Raw genomic sequence first — 21,427 nt, 5'->3', positions numbered from 1 at the left:
CGAACGCTGGTATGTATGAAGATAATAAATGCTATTACACTAAGCTTCGCTAGATGATATGGCACCTAATAATAAATAAATGTTTCAAAAATATGTCTAAGAACAATAAATCACAATCGCTGATTGTGGTCACTTTGTACGGACGTTTTGTAATTACTATAACTTTTTCCAGCTCTATGAGGCAGATGTTGCGTTGGTGCAGTAAAATCTACAATAGCAATTTTATGCGTACGATTCACTTAAATGTTCAAAAAACTGCTCAAAGTTAGGATCTTTTATACCCGGAATACATGTTGGACTGGACAACGGTGTTTTCGCCACGTTTCTATACTGTTGCTGAAATGTGGCTAATATTTCGCGAATCTTTGCAATGATCTCCTGCACTCAGGCATTCGATTCCTAAAACAAGAAAAAAGGGTCGTGTTATTTTAGTTTAATAAATCATACTAACTATAAAATACACTGCATGGCGGGATTAGTACTTGCCTACCTTCAGGTTATCGAAGTAATGCATAATTTGTTCGTAATCCATGTCTAGATCATCTAACCCTAGACTTTCTCCCGGTCCCAATTCACTGTCAGGTGTAGTTGAAAACATCGGATTTCCCACTACAGTTGGTTTTTTGTTAGCTTCTTTCGTTGAAGCTATCATAGACGCAACATAGGCTGGCGCAGTACTTTCCACGTTAACATTAATTTTTCTACACGACTGCTCAACTGTTGGGGCAAAGCCACCATCGTCATCTGAGGATAAGGACACGCTTTTTTGGCTTTCTTCCTCATCGATGTGTTTCTGTTTACCGACGCTGCATATACCATCAAGAGATTTGTTCAGTTGTTGCTGGAATTGTTGATTGTAACCAGTGCTTTTCTGATCACCTGGATTTGCAATGATCTCAGGTGATTGTATTGAGGACTTAGGACATTCAAATGGCTGATGATGTTTTTGATGTTGATTTATTGTGTCAAATTTAAATGCCGTCAGTTGGCCATTCGGTTGCTCTACCAAACGTTCAGCCATATGCAATTCTTTTGGTGACCGATGTTGTTGATGGATTTTATCGCCATTTTGATAATTTTCAGTATTAGATAGTGAGGTGATAGAGAAGCCCATGTTTTCAAACGAGTGCGGTGATCTGTTCGTTTTTCTAGTTTGTATCGACTGCGCTAATTGGTATTGTTTAGCATTTTTAGAGTTACCATTGCTACCACCATTAAAGAGGGCTAAGTTTAGTTGCTGCTGAGTATGATTTATGTTACGCTGTTGTAATCCAGAACTGTTTTGTAGCTGTATATCAAATGCGGGATTCATGCTCGAGCAACTGCTACCCACATTACTGAGCGCTATCCCACCGCTTGTCCTGGGAGGACGATGATGATAACGCTTCGATATCTTCAACTGTGGAACGGTGTCAATAGGCAGTTGCTAAATGATCATTGTGACAAAATATATTTAAAAAACGTATTATTATAATTAAAAGGTTATAATTATTTGAAGCTAGCTGAAATTTTCTTTCACAAAAATACGTTCTACTGTTTTAACGTTATAAAAAGAAATAAACCTTACCTTATTAGAAACATGAGCAGTTACACCTATATTACGATGCGGTGGCACTGGTGGACGGTATTCGATTCGATCAACCACCGTCGTTGCCGTACTACGTTGCGGTATTATAGAGACTTCATCACTAAAAAAAACAAATAAATTGCAATCAAGCGTCTAATTTTGCCAACCAGGTGAATTTACTAATCTTACTTCATTGCACGATTGTATCGATCACGCGTCTTATATGTGCAGGAATTAATTGGTGTAACGGATTTGTCGTTTGCTATGATTCCTGTACGCTTATTTTGCAGAGATACAGCTACAGCTGATGGTAATTGAATATGATTGGGGTTATCGAAACTATTAATTTGTACGACTTGTTCGCTCATATCATCGTATTTAGAGTCTATTGGATTACTAATTATGTGCATCCGTGAATCTATGATCGCAAAGAAACATAAGCATTAGTAGTTAGCAACCATTAAATAATTCAACACCTTACCTTTTTGACTTGCACCTGCTTCTAATACATCCGCGTTAGATCGATCAACAGTTGCCCGACCTAACCATACCCAATCGTGTGCATTAGTAGCACAGGACTCATTACCTTTTCCAATATCAAACACAGTTGAATGTCCCATACCATCGCGTACACTAGCATCACCATTTGCATCAATCATTACCGGTCGGTACTTAGACGCGTATACCACACATGACACCACAAATACGGCAATGGCCAAACAAAAGGCAGTTAACACAATGTACATGCCTATTTCAAGAGTGGATGCATCGCCATGAACCATACTTTTATTTGATGAGAAAACTCCGACCATCCCGCTGTTACTGCTGATAATACCACCGCCTACATTTCCTCGAAGATGCTTGCTGGAAGAATGCACAACAGCTGCAGTTTCGTGACCGTTATCATCCTGCAGCGGAATCCCAATAAGTATATCCTCTAAGTCATTTAATTCTTTTCCCATTTTGTTACGATCTCGCCCCACAGCACCATCGTTCTGTAATGTGTCTGTTCTGGTATTCGTATCTGATCCACTGAAATCAACTTGAACAGATGCAAGTGCACTAACCAACGGACCAACAGATGTCTTAATACCCTAATATGAATCGAAACATGAAAGTTAGAATATGTTTAATGGTTTGTGTACTGTTTGTAAATGTACCTGTTTGGAAACCGGCATATTACGACGAATACGGCATTCCTCCGAAAGCAACAAGGTAACTCTTAATAACTCCCCGTTTCCTTCCCCAACTGCTATAACTCGTGGATGATGCGATGCAAGCATTGGTGCAAAGGCAACAACTTCCGTATCAAGACTTTCGACCAAGAGGAAATAATCATCGACAGAAATATCTCTGTAGAAACAAAAACAAAATGAAACATATCAGACCCATGTAGATTAATTAAGTGAACATGATGTGAGCTGAACAGTTATTACGTTTATACTACAAACCTGAGGGGTGTTTTGGATCCATCGGAAAATTCTAGTTCAATATCAAGAAGACCTTCTTGATACTGTGCAGTTAGCCTTCGTGTAACCGAGGTCTCGGCAATATACCCACTATCGATCGAACCGTCACCAGATATTGATAATTGTAATCCGGAAACCACTTTAACTATCAACCGCGTTATAGTTACTTTGTCACTACCTACACGCACTTCACGAGCGCCTATTACCCTTCCATTGATTGGCGAAAGAACCTGTATATTAGAAAAAAAATGAATATATATATACATATATATATACACATATTTATTGTATTTGTGCAATGTAACACGTTTGCATGAATTACCTGAACATCCGTGCGGCCCATGGCACGTCCTTGAAGTGTTCGTCCTCTTAGACTAGCAATTTTTGGATCCGCAACTCGCAGTAACGATTGAACCAAATCCGTAACCCGCAACCCAGTACGGCGGGAAATTAAATAGCTAACACGTCCTGAATCTTGATCCATTGCTACGAACCTCGCATATACTTCCACCGGACTTTGTTGATATCTCGCACGACACACACCTCTTTCTGGTGAGACGCCATTGTTGAAATCGTCGTTATGATGACTCCATGCACCACCATTGCTATATGCTCGCTTCCTGCGCCGATTTGGTTTTCCATTTACACTGCGAATATAAGTTTGTTTTGAATATAATGGTATGCAAAATAAACAATAAAAAGTACGATAAATTATGCTTACGTGTTATGATCCTCCGGAATTTTCCAACCTTTGATCTGAGATAATCGAAAATCGGCGACGGATACCTCTAAGGGAAATTCAGGCATCCATACGGTGAACCGAGCCAGTCCGGAATATGTTCCATATTTTACCAATATTGAGGCATTGGATGAACCTCGTACTTCTGACCCATCTACATAAACGGAGCTGCATGACGACGATACCTTTGAGAAAAGAAAAAAATAAGATTATTGTAATTATTTCGTAAGTTCGTTTATTTTACATCTTTACTCTTACTTTTATCACACTTTCATCTTCGGTCTGGCATGAACTCTGAAGTGTGACATCAGCCATTTTGCCAGCTTGTGATACTATGAATACTTTCATGGCCTGTGATACTTGTCTACCGGTAAGAACAGCCGTATTCATAAGTTCCCAATTCTGTAAATTCAAAATCATAAATGTACTTGATTCTACCCGGTTCACAGAACCCTCCTATTATTTACCTTGGCAATAGGCAATACAGCTTGAATATCATCCTTTTGTATATCGAGTTTTGCTACTATTTTTTTTCGACCTTCTTCATGCAAACCGGTGCTGCTCATCAGTGAGGATTCAGTCGACAAATCTAATTTCATTTTCGGTCCATCGTGAACATAGCTAACGGACCAAATGATTCTTCCACCATCCCAATATTCCTTGGTATCATTAGAAATTTCAAGCAACCATGAAAAAACTTCAACAACACTAAAATTATAAGAAAATTGTAGCTTCATAAACATACGCTATATACCTAATCTTCTAATAACGGTACATACCCCTCATTCGAAGAAACATCATCAAAACGAATTCCTCTCGTAGGACTGTCTGGATCCTGATCTTTACGAAAAGCAGTTACCCGCGCCACAGTGTGTTTAGTGTTTTCCTTCTCTACTGAAACGTTCCACTCATCTGATGATGCTACAGCACCAAGAATACGCATACCGGCTTTTACTCGAGCTCTGGAATTATACAAAGATGACCCTAGTTAATACCAAAGTTGGTTTATTTTAAAAATAGCTATTGTTTGCTACGTTCTTGTCAAATATTGTACCATTACATTTTTCCGGATTTCTTGTAATTTACACATAAATAATCCGAATAACGTAAAGAAAGTTTAAAATTGTGTAAATATTTTAGGTAAATCTGATCTAAATGTATACTAAAGGTATCTAAAGGTTGCTTATGATTAGTAATCATCTACGTACCTTACTATGAATACTGCAATATTTTGTCCATTTTCCGGATGAAGAAAAACTGGAACGTGTAGTTTTGAAAGTGGGTACAATGGTATCTGTGGTACCATCATTGTAAGTGTATTATCAGAGCGAAGTTCTTTGTAGGGCAATTGAGACTGACTAAGCGGAATTTTTGCAAATGGCGTTAGCGGTTGAATCTGCACTTTAGGCTCACAAAGTTCAGGACTCCTAGCAGGAGGTTCAAACACACTGTAAGATACTTGCACTAATCTTTGTGGGCTTTTCGGTGGAGTGCTGGATAGTCGGCCATCTCTCTCTGGAGGTGGTAGTGCTGGCCACCAGTTGGCTGGTATTATTACTTCTGCGACACATACTCCATCTTCTCCTTCAGGCATACATCTACCTTTAAGAGGGATTCTGTTACCCATGGAAGCGTGCAATAGTACGCATATTTTTTGTCGCTGTAAATGACCACCAGGATCGGCACCAGCATGAAACAAAACACGAAGCACCGGTGAATCACGGGCAATTGTGCTCCGGACAACATGGGCTGATATGTCCAGATGCAGATTAGATTGCTGCTGCAAGTCCATCAATGCGGCAGTGGTATTTTGTGAAGAGTTACCGTCAAGGTTCGTGGTTTCCAGAACATCGGGTACGATGTATCGTGCGGGTACTGTTTGTTTCGTTGAGAAAGGCCCATAACTGGCTCGCACAGACACTGGTTGATTAGTTTGTACTACCGTAAATCGATCCACCGAAAGCAAGGAATCGCCGTTAGCTGATCGTACCTTGCCATTGTTAGATGTTGCACCCGACACGACTGATGCCAGTGCACTTTGTCGTGGAGAATGCTTCAGAAAAAAACCACTGTCGGGAGTTTCGAAGTGAACTTCTACTGCAAACGTCAGACTTAGAATACCTGTAATACACAAAAAGAATCAATCAATTGAAATATTAGCGTAAATAACAACTTAAAGCAAAATTATTTTATTTTCTATGGATGAAGACCAATTTTATGAAAAATATTAATTAGAGTAATTTGTAAATTAGTAATTAGAGTAATGTAATGTTTTAATTCGTATTATAAACTACATTTAATTAGTAATATTTAAATAATCAATAGTATAAAAGAATTACATTTCAGGAGTCCTTTATAAGATGAATCTGCAGAATAGCAATCAATGAGTTCATTTACACCCTAATTTCATTTCTGACAAATGGATCGATATAAACTAAAGTTAATTAATTTGAAACTAAATAACTCAGAAGGTAGTGATAATGTTATTTATCAGGTTGTTCCAGATTGTTTTGACACAATATCCGATGATTTTCTCGACATTAACAACCAGTCTCTAAGATCAGTGCCAACGCAGCGAAAGTGCCTAACACTGTTAAAGCGGAAGAGACCCATACATTTATTTATTTATTTATTTTGGAAAAGATTCTTGTTGTTTTTTTTTTTATGTAAAAAAACACAACTTGTACAATATTTCTCCACTGTTCGGGATAACCGGAACAGTCTGGGTATCGACAAGGACATGTTTGTCCTTGACGGCACTGAATCTGGTATTAGCAATGTAGAAATAGTTTATGAAGCGAAAGAAGTAACACAAGCTGTCTTTTTGGATCTTTCAAAACAATTCCAATACATTTATTGTTTTGTTAAAGTTTTGAGGCCTAGAGATGAGTAGGACATTACCTACCACAAATAGGACAAATCCTAACCTATCCTATCTGGGTAAAAGTACAACAAATTTCAACAACTAATCAGCAATCTGGGACTACCAGTATGGACGACAGCCCGTTGTGACTAGAGATAGCACTACAACCACTCCAAGACCGCTGAACACTCACGGTCTAGTGCAACCGTCTGACAATACATTATTCCGACCTTTCTGGAGAGTTATTAACGCCATCACTACAGCTCAATTAGGACCTAGCACGCTTCCTCTGTCCATATGGAAGGGTTTAAAGGACTTTCAGGAATACATCGTCATGGCATACATAGAGGACATGTGTATATGTACCCTGTATGTAATATACCCTCATTATCGAGCTAACCCGGGATAAGGTGCATCCTTAGAATGAGGGAAGGAAATGTCTTTCATCTACATAGGTGTAAGTTGTTAGAATGAAAAGTTGAGGAAGTTTTGGAAGTGAGGGCACGGAATTAAACTGGCTAAAACCCCATTTAAAAGATAGAACTCAGAGGACTATGTCGGGGAGTTTATATAATTCCATTGAAAACGCACTTGGAGCTACTCAAGGTATTGTTTTCGGACCCATTCTAGGGTTTAATATATGTTTAATATGTTTAATGTTAATTAATTAACTAGTCTACCGAAAACAGTTTAACGTGGATCTTGACTCATACAATACAAGGTTTTTAGATGACAGAACAACACAAGTGCCTTTCACAGCCAAACTACACACACAGTTTGATAACAGTCGCCGCTATAATCTTTGGTTCCCAGACAACCCAATCGTGTCTGGACAAACTGCGTCAAACAGCTTGATATCATCCGTTGAAACGGCTTTGACGTTGAGTTTGTTGATGTTTTATATTCATTATTCATTGGTACTCCAAATTAGTCAAAGTTTGGTGCAATCTACCCTTTAAACATTTATTAACACATCATTCGTAACATTGTTTTGATCTGATCCTGACGCTGTTCAAACTACACGTACCAAACCGCGTCAAATCGCATCAGACAGATTTTTGTATGGGATTGACAACAGGCGCAGACTGTGCCATAATCATTCGACTTGTCAAACTGTGTGTGTAGTTTGGCTGTCACAACAAGCGCAGCACATGACATTTCAACGGTACACATCAGTGCAAGTACACACACTGACACTACTTAAAGCGGATGTCAGTAGAACAGCGTGTGGTATATCAAACCATGATGTTTGTTTTAAGCAACATCTTCTGATGATGAAGATTTTGTTGCATAAAATGATAAATAAAAAAAATGAATGAAACTGCATACGATCTGAGACTAGCGTACATGACATGGACTTTGCTTATCCCATTCTAATCTGGTGACGTTAGGAATTGAATTCCACAAAAGGGCAACCTGATGCACCATTTCTCTTACAAGTCATAGCAACCTCTAAACTAACAAAAGTACACTTTTACTTCATCTAGAGTTTCTAATTATCTTTAATTAGTTTGTTAGTTTTAATTAGTTTTAGTTTAATTTATTTGTTTATTTCATGTAACCTGGAAAACGATGCCTACATAACAATATAATTACAAAATATCTTAAACATTAACAGACCTGGACCTAAACCTGGACACAATATAAACTACAATACCACAGGTTGAAAAATACAAAACGAAATACATAAACAACAACAAACAAAGAACAATATAGAACTGTCAAAATGCTTTTTCCCACTTGGTTTACCCCCATGTGGATATCAACTTTAAAACGTAGCACGTTATAAGAGACCAGAGAGAGATCATTTGCAAAATTGGGTCGCTAGTACAATTTATTAAGATCTAAAGTCTGGTGGTAGGAGTTCTCTGGCTCTTCATGTTCTACCTGTAGCTAGGATGTTGATAGCGTTAAGAATAGACGGGGCGTCAATGGTTCCAGTTAACTTCATTAATTACCCAGTGAAATTCGATTGACCAGGGCATGGTTTGATACACAACCATAACACAAATTTGTTAGGGTACGGATAAACGAAATGACTGAAAACTTATTGGGACAAAGGGTTAAGGAATTAATAGAGAAACTAAGGGTGGAACGCACTAAGAGGGGAAGCAAATGCACGAGAACGCTTTGAAAATACACACAATCTGAAACCGACGAAATGAAGAGTAATTTATAGTACCATGTATTACAAGATAATGGAACTATATCATAGCTAGACTGCTATTTGTTATAACAAGTACAGGCTAAGATGGTGCAGGGACTGGCCTTGCGCCTTGCTAATTGTCATCGCAAAACAAACCTGCACTGGAAACAGCTTGCGACGGATCTGAAATGGAAGGCTCGCATCGTTGCTGTCGCAGAAGATGCGGGGCAATAGCACGTCGTTTCCTTGATGTTTGCCCGTCAGAATCCATGCATGTAGACAGTACGATTTAAGAGCGATGATTTGCAGGCGCGTCCCATTGCGCAGCCCTCGTTCGGTATTTAGGTTTCGCAAAAGTAATACCGGTGTATATTGCTTCATTCGTAAATGATGAACCGGAATTCCGCTCATGTTGAGCGAGTGGAGGCAGCTTTTCAGTTTCAGATTCAGTTGGCAGCTGTAGCGCATCGTGCACTTCTTGGTTGACCAACGTGTCAGCTGACGGATACTATTTTTCGTTGCCAGGAAGTTGTTCCAGCACGGTATTATTTATAGCTGTTACATCCAAGTTTTTTGGTGACGGGATTGCACGATCAGTAAATTATTGCGATTGGTGATAGTGCCGCCCAATATACGGGTAGACACGGCAGATCAGCGATCGAACATCAGCCTCTAGGTTGGTTGTACGGGGCAGTATATCTCGAGGAAGCTTTGCGATAGAAGGATCCGATCGTTGGATGGCGGCCCTCTCCAATGCGGAGCAAGAAGTCAGCAAACTCCTTTCTATAGCTTGCATGTTGCGCGTTCGGTGCCGTTCGAACCCGCATATTAGTTTTCAAGCGCAAAACTTAGAACTGCTGCCATAGTACACTCTTTTTTATACACTGCTGCACCACTTGCGCATGAGTACCTTTCGGGACAATGGGTAGAACCTGGCGAAAGTCGCCGCAGAGCAACACCACCTTACCACCAAATGACCGACGTACGATATCCTGCAGTATACGGTCGACGGCTTCGAGGGCGTAGCGACTGCTCATTGAAGTTTCGTCTCAGACGATCAGCGACGCCCGACGCATCAGGTTCGCAAGTGAGGACTGGAAGGGTATGGTGCAGTGAGTGTTCTCATCTAACGAAAGTGGCAGCTTGAAAGTTCAATACACCGTTTTTACACCAGTAAGAAGCAACGCGGCGATTCCACTCGATGCTGCAGCGAGAGCTATCTTCGACTGGCGACGCGTATAAGCTAAAATCTTTTTCAGAAGGAAAGATTTCCCAGTGCCACCAGGTCCGTCCAGGAAGAACAGGCTTTGTTCCTCTTGAAGAAGACAATCCGTTCTCGTTCCAAAACGTTCCACCGCTGCAGTGACAATGTCATACACTATGCGCTGCTCAGTATTGAGCAAGTTTATCGAAGAAAGTGTTTCATCCAATTCGCTGATATTGTACAACCGCTCAGCATCGATCAGCATATCAACATTCAGCATATGGAAAATCTCGGAGAAGATCGACTGGTAAATAAGAAAATTCACCGAGCTGTGGCATGTCCGGAAAACTGGCCAGCGTTTTCATTGGAGTCGTATCGCGAAGATAACCGTCCATGATACGCAAACTTTGAAATTGTTCCACCGCATGCAATAACCGATGTTGGTCCGAGTCCTCGGAAGTGTATCGATCCCTGTGTTGCCAATTAAAATCTTCACATAGGTGCTCCGCATACCCCTCCTAAAGTCGACGTGGATTTTGCGGCAAGCCTTTTGAAAGGATGAGGGCAAAAAGTTGACGCTGCTGACAGGGCATCCGGAACGAAACTGCTTCCTGGGGTGCTCGATCCCACTCAAAATCGTCCTGCAGTAGTCCGGCCATGGTGGCTGCTTGCTGGAAGGACGCACAAACCGTATCGTCAACTGTTCTCAGATCCTCGAATGATGTAGGACCCTTTCGGTATCATAACATTCGACGAAGGCAGTAGCGTTCCATCTGCGACATGGGACAGTAGACCATACGGCCAACCACGATCAATGCGCGGTATCCATTGTTTTCCTGTGCCATCGTACCACGGTAATCTCCGCGAGGGTTTAGCGTAACGGTAATGGGCCGGGATCTCCTGATACGTTAGTGAACGGGCACTCGGTTCGTTTGCTGCCAACTGGAAGAAGCGCGTCAGCATGTTGTGGTGGCTTCGTTGAAGCACGGCAGCCACATTATCGTTTGCTCTATATACGATACTTTGCTGATGTTCCAAATGTATTGGCAGCTGAACCACAGTTATCGTTTTGGCCTGCATCTCAAAGCCGAAGATGGTCGACATGGCCAGAGATGCGGAAATATATCGAGCGTCCAGATACTGCTATATCTCGTCCAAAGACTCAGCAGCAGAAACAGCAACACGATCGTAGCCTTTGTACACATATTTGTATAAATATTTCACGCTGGCCACGCTCGAGCATACTTCAACGTTCATATGGCAGTCGTACTTATGACAGAGCCACGGGTTGTACGGCACCACAAAACGATTGTCCAACGGTACTCTTTTAACAGTGACGGTGCGGCCATCGTTACGACGACGGTATACAGGATATCCGTCCTCGGCCTGGCGTGTTTCGTTTGTGAATTGTTTTAGGTTAGAATCGGTTCAATTATACGATCACGACTCGAGCGTTCAGAAGCAATGGAACGAAATGGTCGAAACGCGCTTGGCACTGAGCACTAGGTTAAATCGTGAAATAATAGCCAAACTCCAGCGAATGTTTGACGTATGTTATCCTTTGACCGCTATATTCCGTCACGCGTACGAACGGATGACATGCCTGGAGGACGTACGGTTGCACATTCATGCGCTACTGCCCGGTCTTGATTAGCGTCGCTATAACCGACCTACCGTTGAAGAAATCGGTGGTATATTGCTCAGCACCGAGAACGGTCAACCGCGTGATATCGTCCTGCAGAACCGAAATACCGGGGGGTCTCATCCGGGTGTACGAATCTCATCAGATGTTTGACGCATTTCAATACCCGATCCTACATCCATATGCTGAAGTAGGCTGGTCGTATGGCATGTCGAAGGTACCGCGTCATGATCATACTCCAGGAAATGGCCGCAACGGCGATGACCTACTCGACGGTAATGCTTATTTGGCACAAGATGAAGGTTTACGATCATAACGACAGATAACTCCCCGCCATGATCGACCACTAAAATTTTAAACAGCACATATTATGTTTTGTATTTTTTTGGGTGATACACATGCTCATTCCCAATTTCAAACGTCTTCTGAAACGACGCTACAATGTCACTTTGGTATTACGACTTTCTGTTTGACGTTCCGTTTGGCTGTTTCAGACGTTTAAAAATCAATGACAGAATTTTGTCAAACGGAAAGTTAAAAATTTGCACTACCATTGCCAAACGGAGGAGCCGTTTGAGAAAAAATATTTCCGTCAGTCGAGAGCTATTCTATACATTATATACATTATATATATATACATTATATACATATATATACATTCACCACGCATCCACGCATCGCGAAATTACGTTACAATGGAAACGTTACGTTACTACCAACTACAATTTGTATAGCGACTAACTAATCGGCCCGGTGGCAGGGCTACGCAACGGAACTACAATGTTAACGCAAACTCCATGATATTGGAAAAGAGTTTTTTTTCAACAGCTAACGGTGTTAATTTTAAATTTAATTAGTTTAAAATGTTGTTACGGGCGGCCCGGTGGCATGATGGTAGCGGCGCCGGTCTTCACACGAACGGACCGGACCAAAATCCCATCCGGGTCAATCCCCCGTAGCAAGGACTGACTATCCGGCTACGTGGTAAAATAAGTCGATACGGCCAGGCCGTTCTAACGAAAAAAAAAAAAAAAAATGATGTTACATTTCTACCCGACCTTGGCTTTCATATATAAAAAACTATTTGGCAAAGTATAATTCAAGTCCCACAAAGCTGTTGTTGTAGTTATTTGTTTTAACAGACCTTGAACTTTAAGGTCTACTAGGCTCGTCTCTTAGTCTAATATAGCCATTCGTCTGGTCTGGACAGCTAGCGTAGTATTTTCGATATTTGGTCTTTGAGTTGATCAGTCCTGAACGATATGAACGATACGATATGAAATATATCGTAGAACATACGACACCTCCCACCTGTACTGTGAGGCCCTTATGCAACGTATTATTTTAACATGAATACTTCAAATAACACTTAAGCTGTTCTTAACAATCTTGCGTCAGATTATACCACCGGATGGAACCAATCCAGGAACAAATGTCCAACTTACGGGTAAATACAGTTAAAAAAGCCCGAATTAGCAGGCCTATATCTTTTAAAATTATGCTCAGCCTGTGTAATGGATTACTGAAGCACAAATCAACGGCTAAAAATAATAGTTTGCGCTACTAAAAATCGTCTCGTCCCGGGAAAATCCCAACAATCCAATTCTGCAATTGAGCAGAAATATGTATCAACGAATGAAAATATCTATGTTCTATACGTTTCACAGCAAACAATTGAATTCGCTTTAAAGCTTTAGTTCGAGCCTGTTGCAGAACATTTAGCAATAAACGTAAATTTATCTTAAACCAAACCATATTCATATCATCCAAGTAAGCTTAGATTTGTATGACCACCAAAAACGACAACAATCTAGTTTGCATGCAGGGTTTGACGACCGAGCTTACGTAGCACAAATGCATTGGAATTTTTTTTTTTTAACTTTCTCATTGAAAAAACCTATACCTACCCTGCAGTAACGCTCCGTTACTCACGAGTAGAATTTATATAGTGATTCCTATACCTAACGACCTTGTTAACTTAGGTTACGGCATCGTATATTGCTTTCCTATACATCAGTTTACCCACTAGCCGTATAGATAGTGCTTTCTATGGTGTTGATCAATCCAGACTAAGTTTGATCTAACCAACCTGTGATGCTTTTGAGCACGAACAAAAATAGAACGAAATACAGGCCTCCGGATAAATATACTTAAATTTTCACAACATTTTCGGAATCGGAAAACATCTTAACGCGTGAAGTGAGTGCCAATCGGCACTTGGGATAAGCTCTTAAGACGAAGGCAATTAATAAAAAGTCGCTGTTGAAGTATCTTGTCATGTTCATCCCCATTCCAGATGAAAACCAGACCCACGTGAAATAAACAAAAAATAAAATAGCAATCTGTTTTATGTTTGTAGTGTTCAATTTTTAACAGATTGCAGCTCCATGGCTTTAATAATAAAAAGCAGTTTTTAAAGATCGAATTCGATCTACGTTTGTAGGTTTGTCGATTGAATAGACATGAAAATGCTTTAAAAATATATAAAAACAACCTAAGCAACTACATTTAGATCTAATATTCTACTACTAACCATTAATGGTTACTTATTATCATTATTCAACCTAACGAAATTTAACTGTTACAGTAATTATAATTATCGCCAAGCTTTTTTTTTGCATTTCGATAAATTTCGGATATAGTTTATAAATTAATTAGTGGTGTTTATGTTGTTCATGGAGCAAAGAAAAGGAGGAACATTAACAGTAGGTTGTACCGTGTGTTCAGACACTGCATACTCTCAGCGATAACGCGTAATTTCAGAGATTACGAATATTTTTTTAAACAAAGATTTCACGTTACTATCAAAATGTATTACAGTTCGACTACCCTATAATCACGATTACGGTGAAGATTATGCTGCATAATCTTAGTGTAATCTGCATCCGATTACAGCGATATGTGAATTTAGAACTACACGTAAAAATTATACGTAATTATACATTACGCGAGTTAACCATCATAAGGTTGAGGTGCACCACATATATCTTTCTGATCATATCTTCTATTACCCATACATACATAAGTTTATTGTAGAATTGGGATAGGTTAGGATAGAATAATAAATAAGAAATCAGTTACAATTTGCAACTCAACGTGTAAACAACTCATCTTCTGTCCGAAATATATAACAATATTAACAATATTAAGTTTACTTTTGTAAGAGATCTAAAAGTAAACTTTGGGGGCGGCCCGGTGGCATGATGGTAGCGGCGCCGGTCTTCACACGAACGGACCGGACCAAAATCCCATCCGGGCCAATCCCCCGTAGCAAGGACTGACTATCCGGCTACGTGGTAAAATAAGTCGATACGGCCAGGCCGTTCTAACGAAAAAAAAAAAAAAAAAAAAAGTAAACTTTGTATCTACAAGTTTGTTGTCCTACAATTTCCTCCGTCTACACGTCTACGTAACTTCGCAATGCAACTTTCTTCAAAGTTTACTTTTGTAAGAGATCTAATTATCAATGGAGTATTCAATGTTATCTTCTGTTGCTCGGAATCGATGATAGCAGATGTATTAACAAAACCGTTAGCTAGGGACAAGTTAGAACGCATTCAAAAAGAAATTGGTCTTGCTTGAGGAGTGCTGAGATATCAAGCAAAATATCAAGAGGCCTGTAGAGAATGTTGTAAAAAAGGGCTACTGATCATTATGAAATGTATTCGTGTCCAAACCATTAAGCAAAAAGTTTAAGTTCTTTGCAACAAGTATGAGCTATTGTTTCCTCCATAAATCGTTCTCGGTAATCAGTTAATCAACATTAATCTTTTTTGTATTATTCAACAAGAACGGCCATGCCGTATTGCTATCAACATTACTCATTATACATTAAAATTTATTATAATAAATTTCATGTTAATAATAAAGCAATTATTTATATTTTATTGTTTGAAATTTTTTGTATAAAAATGTTAATAGATTAAAACAACTTTACGGAGAAATGAGTCAAATATCTTTAAAAAGCACGTGGAGTGAGTTTTGAAGCCAAAGCTACATAAATTTCAATTATGTGTGTTCTACACTCCGACAGACAATATACATGTCATTTTCAAAGACGTTCGTCATAATAAGGAAATATATCAAAACCTCACACCGAGCACCTTAGAAGCATTCAAGCCTTTTGAAGCTCTCTGCAAAAAGACTTGTAAAAATGATTGCTGCTGGGGATATAATCTGTGGGTTTACTTCAACCATACGTTACACCTTAAAACTACGGCACGGCGAGGGGCTCATGAGGGACTTCAGGACGACCAATGGCACTGTAGTTAGTGTTAACATGATGAGAAATTTTATTGTTCAAATAAAGTTGTAATATTTTCGGTTCTGTTCTCTTCTGTTCTGTTCTGTTTGTTCGTGTAGTAATCATGATTAAAAATCATAAAAAAATTATCCAGGCTGCAACATTTATGTAAATGACTTGCAAGTAATGTGTAAGTGTTCCCAGCTGCTATAGTTTATACCAATGCAACCCGCGGAATGAAAAATTTTGAGACCCTTGTTTTACACCATTCTTTTTAGGTAAACGGTCGTCCGAATAAGTCCATATCGACTTATTTTTTGCGCCTGTTGTCAACCTTGTTCCGGATAAGATATTGTATCGGTCCTAGCGTATTGAAACGGCACCGCTACCAAATACACCACCGGATTCCACCAAATTTTCGTAAGTATTATTATTATAATTGACAGTGGAACCAGTTATTACTACAAACGTTCTGAACATTCACTGCACCAATGCCGGAAACAAAACATTTGATTAAAATTATTGTAATATTGTTATAATCAATTATAATACTATTATTTAACGAATATTACATGAAATTATAATAATGTAATATTGTAGGAAACTTACCTATTAATAAAATCAAGCTCCTCTTACGTCCCATCTTGTACCGTTTGTTCACAAAACACGTGTAATTTTGTTTGGTTTTCAAAAACTCAGCACGCTCCAACGACCTTTAATCCTTTTTAACCGGTTGGCCCAATATGGGCAACCGCGGTTCGTTCTTTTTTTTATCGGTTATAATCGTCACCTGTCACCTTTAGCCTGTGTTTAGTTGTAAAAACAAGAAGCACGATTAGTTGCGGGAACACATTGAAAATTATTTATTCTATGTTGTGACGGCAGTGTGAAAATTTGGACTTTATCATCTTTTCCATCTTTTGAACATGTATTGCACACCACTACAATCTTTGTTTAAGTGTTATTGTGTTTCCTTATGCGATTTGTGCGAACATTACACTACAAGACGGCACACCTTTTCTGACAGAAATCATTTCTCTATACGCACTGCATTCAAACCATGCTCAAAATCTTCACTATTGTGAATGTTTCTTGATGTATATTTGCCTTCGCGCGTGTGTGGATGTGTGTACGTGCGTTGTGTAATTTTCTCTCAATTTTCTCTCAACAACCACTTCCACTTGCTCTGCTACTCTTGTATTGTTTTGCGTAAGCAGCAAACTGTTTTCATCGATTTTTTGCTCTCCAATCTTTGCATTGCACAGCAAATGTTAGATTCTATGCTAACGAATCGATTTTTTTCAATTTTACGCTAAATTAATCGATACACTATTGCCTTGGGTGCATTTTTTTCTTTTTCCACTCAATCAATTTTAATGTATATTGTAAGCTTTTCTTTTCAATAAACAGTAAACAGTGAATATATATACCGTTTGTATATACATCCTTAAAGCAGAATATATACATATATATATATACATATCTATATATATACATATATAAATATAAAAGGATCTATATTGCTCGATTAAATTAACGAAATTAATCAACAATTACCATCAAACGTGCAAAAATAGGATATTATAAGATAATAAGGTATCAGATCGAACGTTACGAACAATTTAATCGTGTCGTTTACTATAAAAACCATTATACCCTTTTGCATAAATATTTGAACAGAAAATACCTTGAGGCACGAAAGTACAGCGTAAATGCACTTCACATTATGTATTTTCTTGTTTTGGTTGCATATAACACAATTCTTAACACACTATCTTCCTTTTCTGCATAAGTTTCACTTAAATGGGCTTGAATCAAAACACCATGAATGAGCTCTAGTGCTGAAAGCAAACCATTCGAAGAACAATTTTACGTCACAGCACCATTTCATATATATATACTTCCATCGTACAATTGCATATTAATGAAAACGATAGAACGCTATTTGCACTTCACGTTTCTTCAATTTTACATTTACATCCCACTGTGCTGCGCAAGTTTTACACCATCCCATTTTACCTATGCATTGTGGGTATCTTTTAATGCAGAAAATGATATAATTTACACCAAACGACTTCACCCACCGTCGTATAAAATGCTTTCGTATCCTTCGTGGCCGAGAAAATTCCCTTCCTAGGATATCACTTGTTTCACGCACACTGACATAACGTAATGGCCAGCTATCGCATACGGGCTATATACACACATACGCCCACTGGTGTCACTAACTCAGAGATCACGCTCTCTTTTCGGCTCTTGTTAAACTGAAAACCTCATTCTGTTGGTCTTCTGCAGGCTTTGTCACCTTTTGTAATTACATTTTTGACTGCATTTTATATTTGCACAAATGCCACTTCACATTTTTACTTTTACTGACATGACGTACTTTTATATACGACAGCATCTATATCAGCATATAAACTAGATTTTACAAAGCGTGTGTCGATCGAAGACCTACTCCCTCCGCATTAGCTATGTAAATGCACGCATCACAGTCTCCTGGTATTTTGTTGCTTTTCTTCTTCTCCATCTTTTTCTTCTACTCCTCAAACACGCCTGCACATACACATTCCAGTCCAATCACACAGGGTTAACACAACATTTTGGTATACCCTTGACTGACAACTTCAATTCAACACAAAAATAAGCAGGTTTAGATTTTTAGTTTTAAAATTCTGGCATCATATTTTTATCATCATCATCATCGTCATATGCTGAAACCTCAACAAGAAACGATTTGTTTATTCGTATGGCTTGTTATTTACCAACACTGTTACCCAAGTAGCGTCAAAGTCCAGCATTACCCAGTTGACAACTTTTCAATGGTTAGGCCTTGGTCTAACTTGGTTGCGGGCAACATGTGCTGGCGAAATGCTTGCCCAAATGGCAGAAACACTCTGACACCAATAAAAAATCGTCGGAATTAGGATTTGAATTAGGGTCGGAAAAGACGCTGCAATTTCAACTCTTTCACTACACTAGCGGCACAGTTTGCCAGTTTGTGACTCCGGAGGCAGCTTCATGCCCTTGACCACTACGTGGCGCGACTGTTTTGTCTTTTTGGGCAGCTTCATGCTATCATCCACTTGGCGTCGCCACTGTTCTCTTGCGACACAGTTCTTCGTCGCCAAAATATATACAAATAAATCACGCTTTTGCGACCGATTTCCACCACCCAGGCTTTACGAACATTGTTGTGATAATTTTTTCGGTCACTACTGGACAGCCAAACTACACACACAGTTTGACAGCAGGCGTCGCTATAATCTTTGGTTCCCAGACAACCCAATCGTGTCTGGACAAACCGCGTCAAACAGCTTGATATCATCCATTGAAATGGCTTTGAAGTTGAGTTTGTTGATGTTTTATATTCATTATACATTGGTACTCCAAATTAGTCAAAGTTTAGTGCAATCTACCCTTGAAACATTTATTAACACATCATTCGTAACATTGTTTTGATCTGAGCCTGACGCTGTTCAAACTACACGTACCAAACCGCGTCAAATCGCATCAGACAGATTTTTGTGTGGGATTGACAGCAGGCGCAGACTGTGCCATAATCTTTCAACTTGTCAAACTGTGTGTGTAGTTTGGCTGTGAGTTTCATGGCCTAATGCGTCAAAAAACACATTTTTTAATCCATCCGAGAACCTTACAACGATGCAAGAAGCATCGCCGTAAATAACGGTTTTCATCCATTTTTTTCTACCTGACATCCAAATGTTTTATATATTAGTTCAGTACATATCCCTAAATATTTCCTGTAATAAGAAAAGTTTTTTACTCTTCACAACTTTAATTGTTAGCAGACAAACAATCAACGCAATCATCCTGCAAGCGCTGCAAACGTTTGTAAGGCTTTTCCTGACCCAAAGCACTGCGCCATCAAGGACACTCATAGAGCGTGCCGCGCCAGTGAGCGGTCTATACATCACAGCTACGCTTTTTTATGTATGTGCTTTGCACTTCTCTCCTCACGAGAACAAATGGCTCTAGCGGTAGAGCAAGGGCGTACGGAAGGTCCTGGTGTTGGTTCAAGTCGAGCCGGCACAACGAGCACAGGGGACAGGTGAGACTACTCTCATTTTATTTTGCGTCCTTTTTTTTCGTCAAATTTTGACCGATGACAGTTTTTCGATCACAAAGGCCTGTTTTTTAAACGCAACTGTGAGGGTTACAGTTGCATGCAACTGTGATGATCACATTGTGTAAACGTTCTACCCAGCACATTTCTCATCAGCGGGTATTGAGGTACACTCGCGTCCCTGTAAACGTGCTTACCTGCACAGTTCTTACCCACGGGTACGGGGAACACTCACGTCACACTTTCCGGTGTCTGACATCGTACAATCGGACGAAAGAACTTCGATCGTTCGGGCGGTTCGTCAGAACTCTACTGTTGGAGACATTGAGGCCTTACCTTGGGTAGGGGGACACTCAAAGCTCTTGAAATGAGAAGACGTAAGGTTTGGTTGAGTAATCTCTAGCTCAGACGGGCCAAACGATTCTGTCTGTTCTGAGCTGCGGCATCTTTATTTATACTCAGTTTTAAATTGTGGTTTTTACTCTATTTGTTAAACTATGTGAGTCAAAATGATCTAAATATAATTGCTTATTATTTATAGTTCAATAATTGTTTAAAGTAGGTTTATAGTTCACGCGGGTTTGTAAGAATGCTTACTTTGCTTAACACATCACCTGAGCGTTCTTCAGCGCCTCATATTGTTTATGTTTTCATTTGCGTTGATCACTAGTTCCGTGCAATTGCTGATTTTGTTATTTCTTTCAGGGTCTTTGCTATATGTGGGTCACTGTTACAGACCGGGTTGTTGTTATGTTGGTATAAAATGTACTATGATATATCGTTTGATGTGAGGTGGTCAAAATATTATCTGTATCCAAATTTAAGCTGTTTAGCAGTTATGCTACAATTGCATTAAAAGTGATCCAAAATGTTGCAGGTGAATTTACGTATTCCGGGAAACTTCGTTGACGGAAGAATTTAAAGACCTGTAGCCAATGTATGTTTAAGGGTTTTGTAGGCTAACATATATTTATTTGGTACGGATATTATAGCACTGTGTAACATGGAATTAGTGTAACTTTATATTCGCGGTATAATCACTGAACGCATCCGGGAGAGCAGTCCTTACTCGTGGGCAGTTGATCGCAGACTGGCTGATGTGTGCGCAGAACTGCTTTGCACAGGAACGTGTGTGTGTGCTGTATTACTGAATACAATCCCGTGCATTGTCTTCAGCGTAACTGCTTGCGCCGACGCCTTGCAGGATGGGGAACTGAATTCAGGGAATTGCTGCTCGGATGGCTATTGATGCGCTGGTGAATTTCCTACGAAGACGCTGTGTTGTTGCTGTTGGCTCTGATGCCGTGTGTTGTAGTTGTTGTGGTAGTGTTTGTGGTCGGTTCGCCACAGATCCAATTTTATAACACAGCAGTTACCCGCTTTATACTAATGTTTGGGACCGAACCAATGTCTATTGAATAATGAGATCACGTAATGTTTTCGTTGACATATTGGTTTTAATTTTGA

The 21,427-nt window shown here is 39.5% G+C and overlaps 1 protein-coding gene across 1 annotated transcript; it reads right to left on the bottom strand.

Moving 5' to 3' along the window:
* Positions 1-475: 475 nt before the first annotated feature.
* Positions 476-11,753, bottom strand: LOC128718151 (transmembrane protein 132E). Its single transcript, XM_053811822.1, has 13 exons — positions 11,663-11,753; positions 4,984-5,896; positions 4,555-4,737; positions 4,243-4,483; positions 4,034-4,177; positions 3,758-3,960; positions 3,359-3,683; positions 3,019-3,266; positions 2,728-2,920; positions 2,049-2,661; positions 1,757-1,985; positions 1,568-1,688; positions 476-1,426 (listed from the first exon to the last, which is right to left on the bottom strand). The coding sequence occupies exons 1-13, from the start codon at positions 11,751-11,753 to the stop codon at positions 476-478; spliced, it is 4,455 nt and encodes a 1,484-aa protein (XP_053667797.1).
* Positions 11,754-21,427: the final 9,674 nt, after the last annotated feature.

The sequence above is a fragment of the Anopheles marshallii genome, chromosome 2 (assembly GCF_943734725.1).
Source record: "Anopheles marshallii chromosome 2, idAnoMarsDA_429_01, whole genome shotgun sequence".
Taxonomy (NCBI): Eukaryota; Metazoa; Arthropoda; class Insecta; order Diptera; family Culicidae; genus Anopheles; species Anopheles marshallii.
The sequence above is the reverse complement of the archived record's forward strand: the minus strand, read 5'-3'. Positions and strand labels throughout refer to the sequence as shown.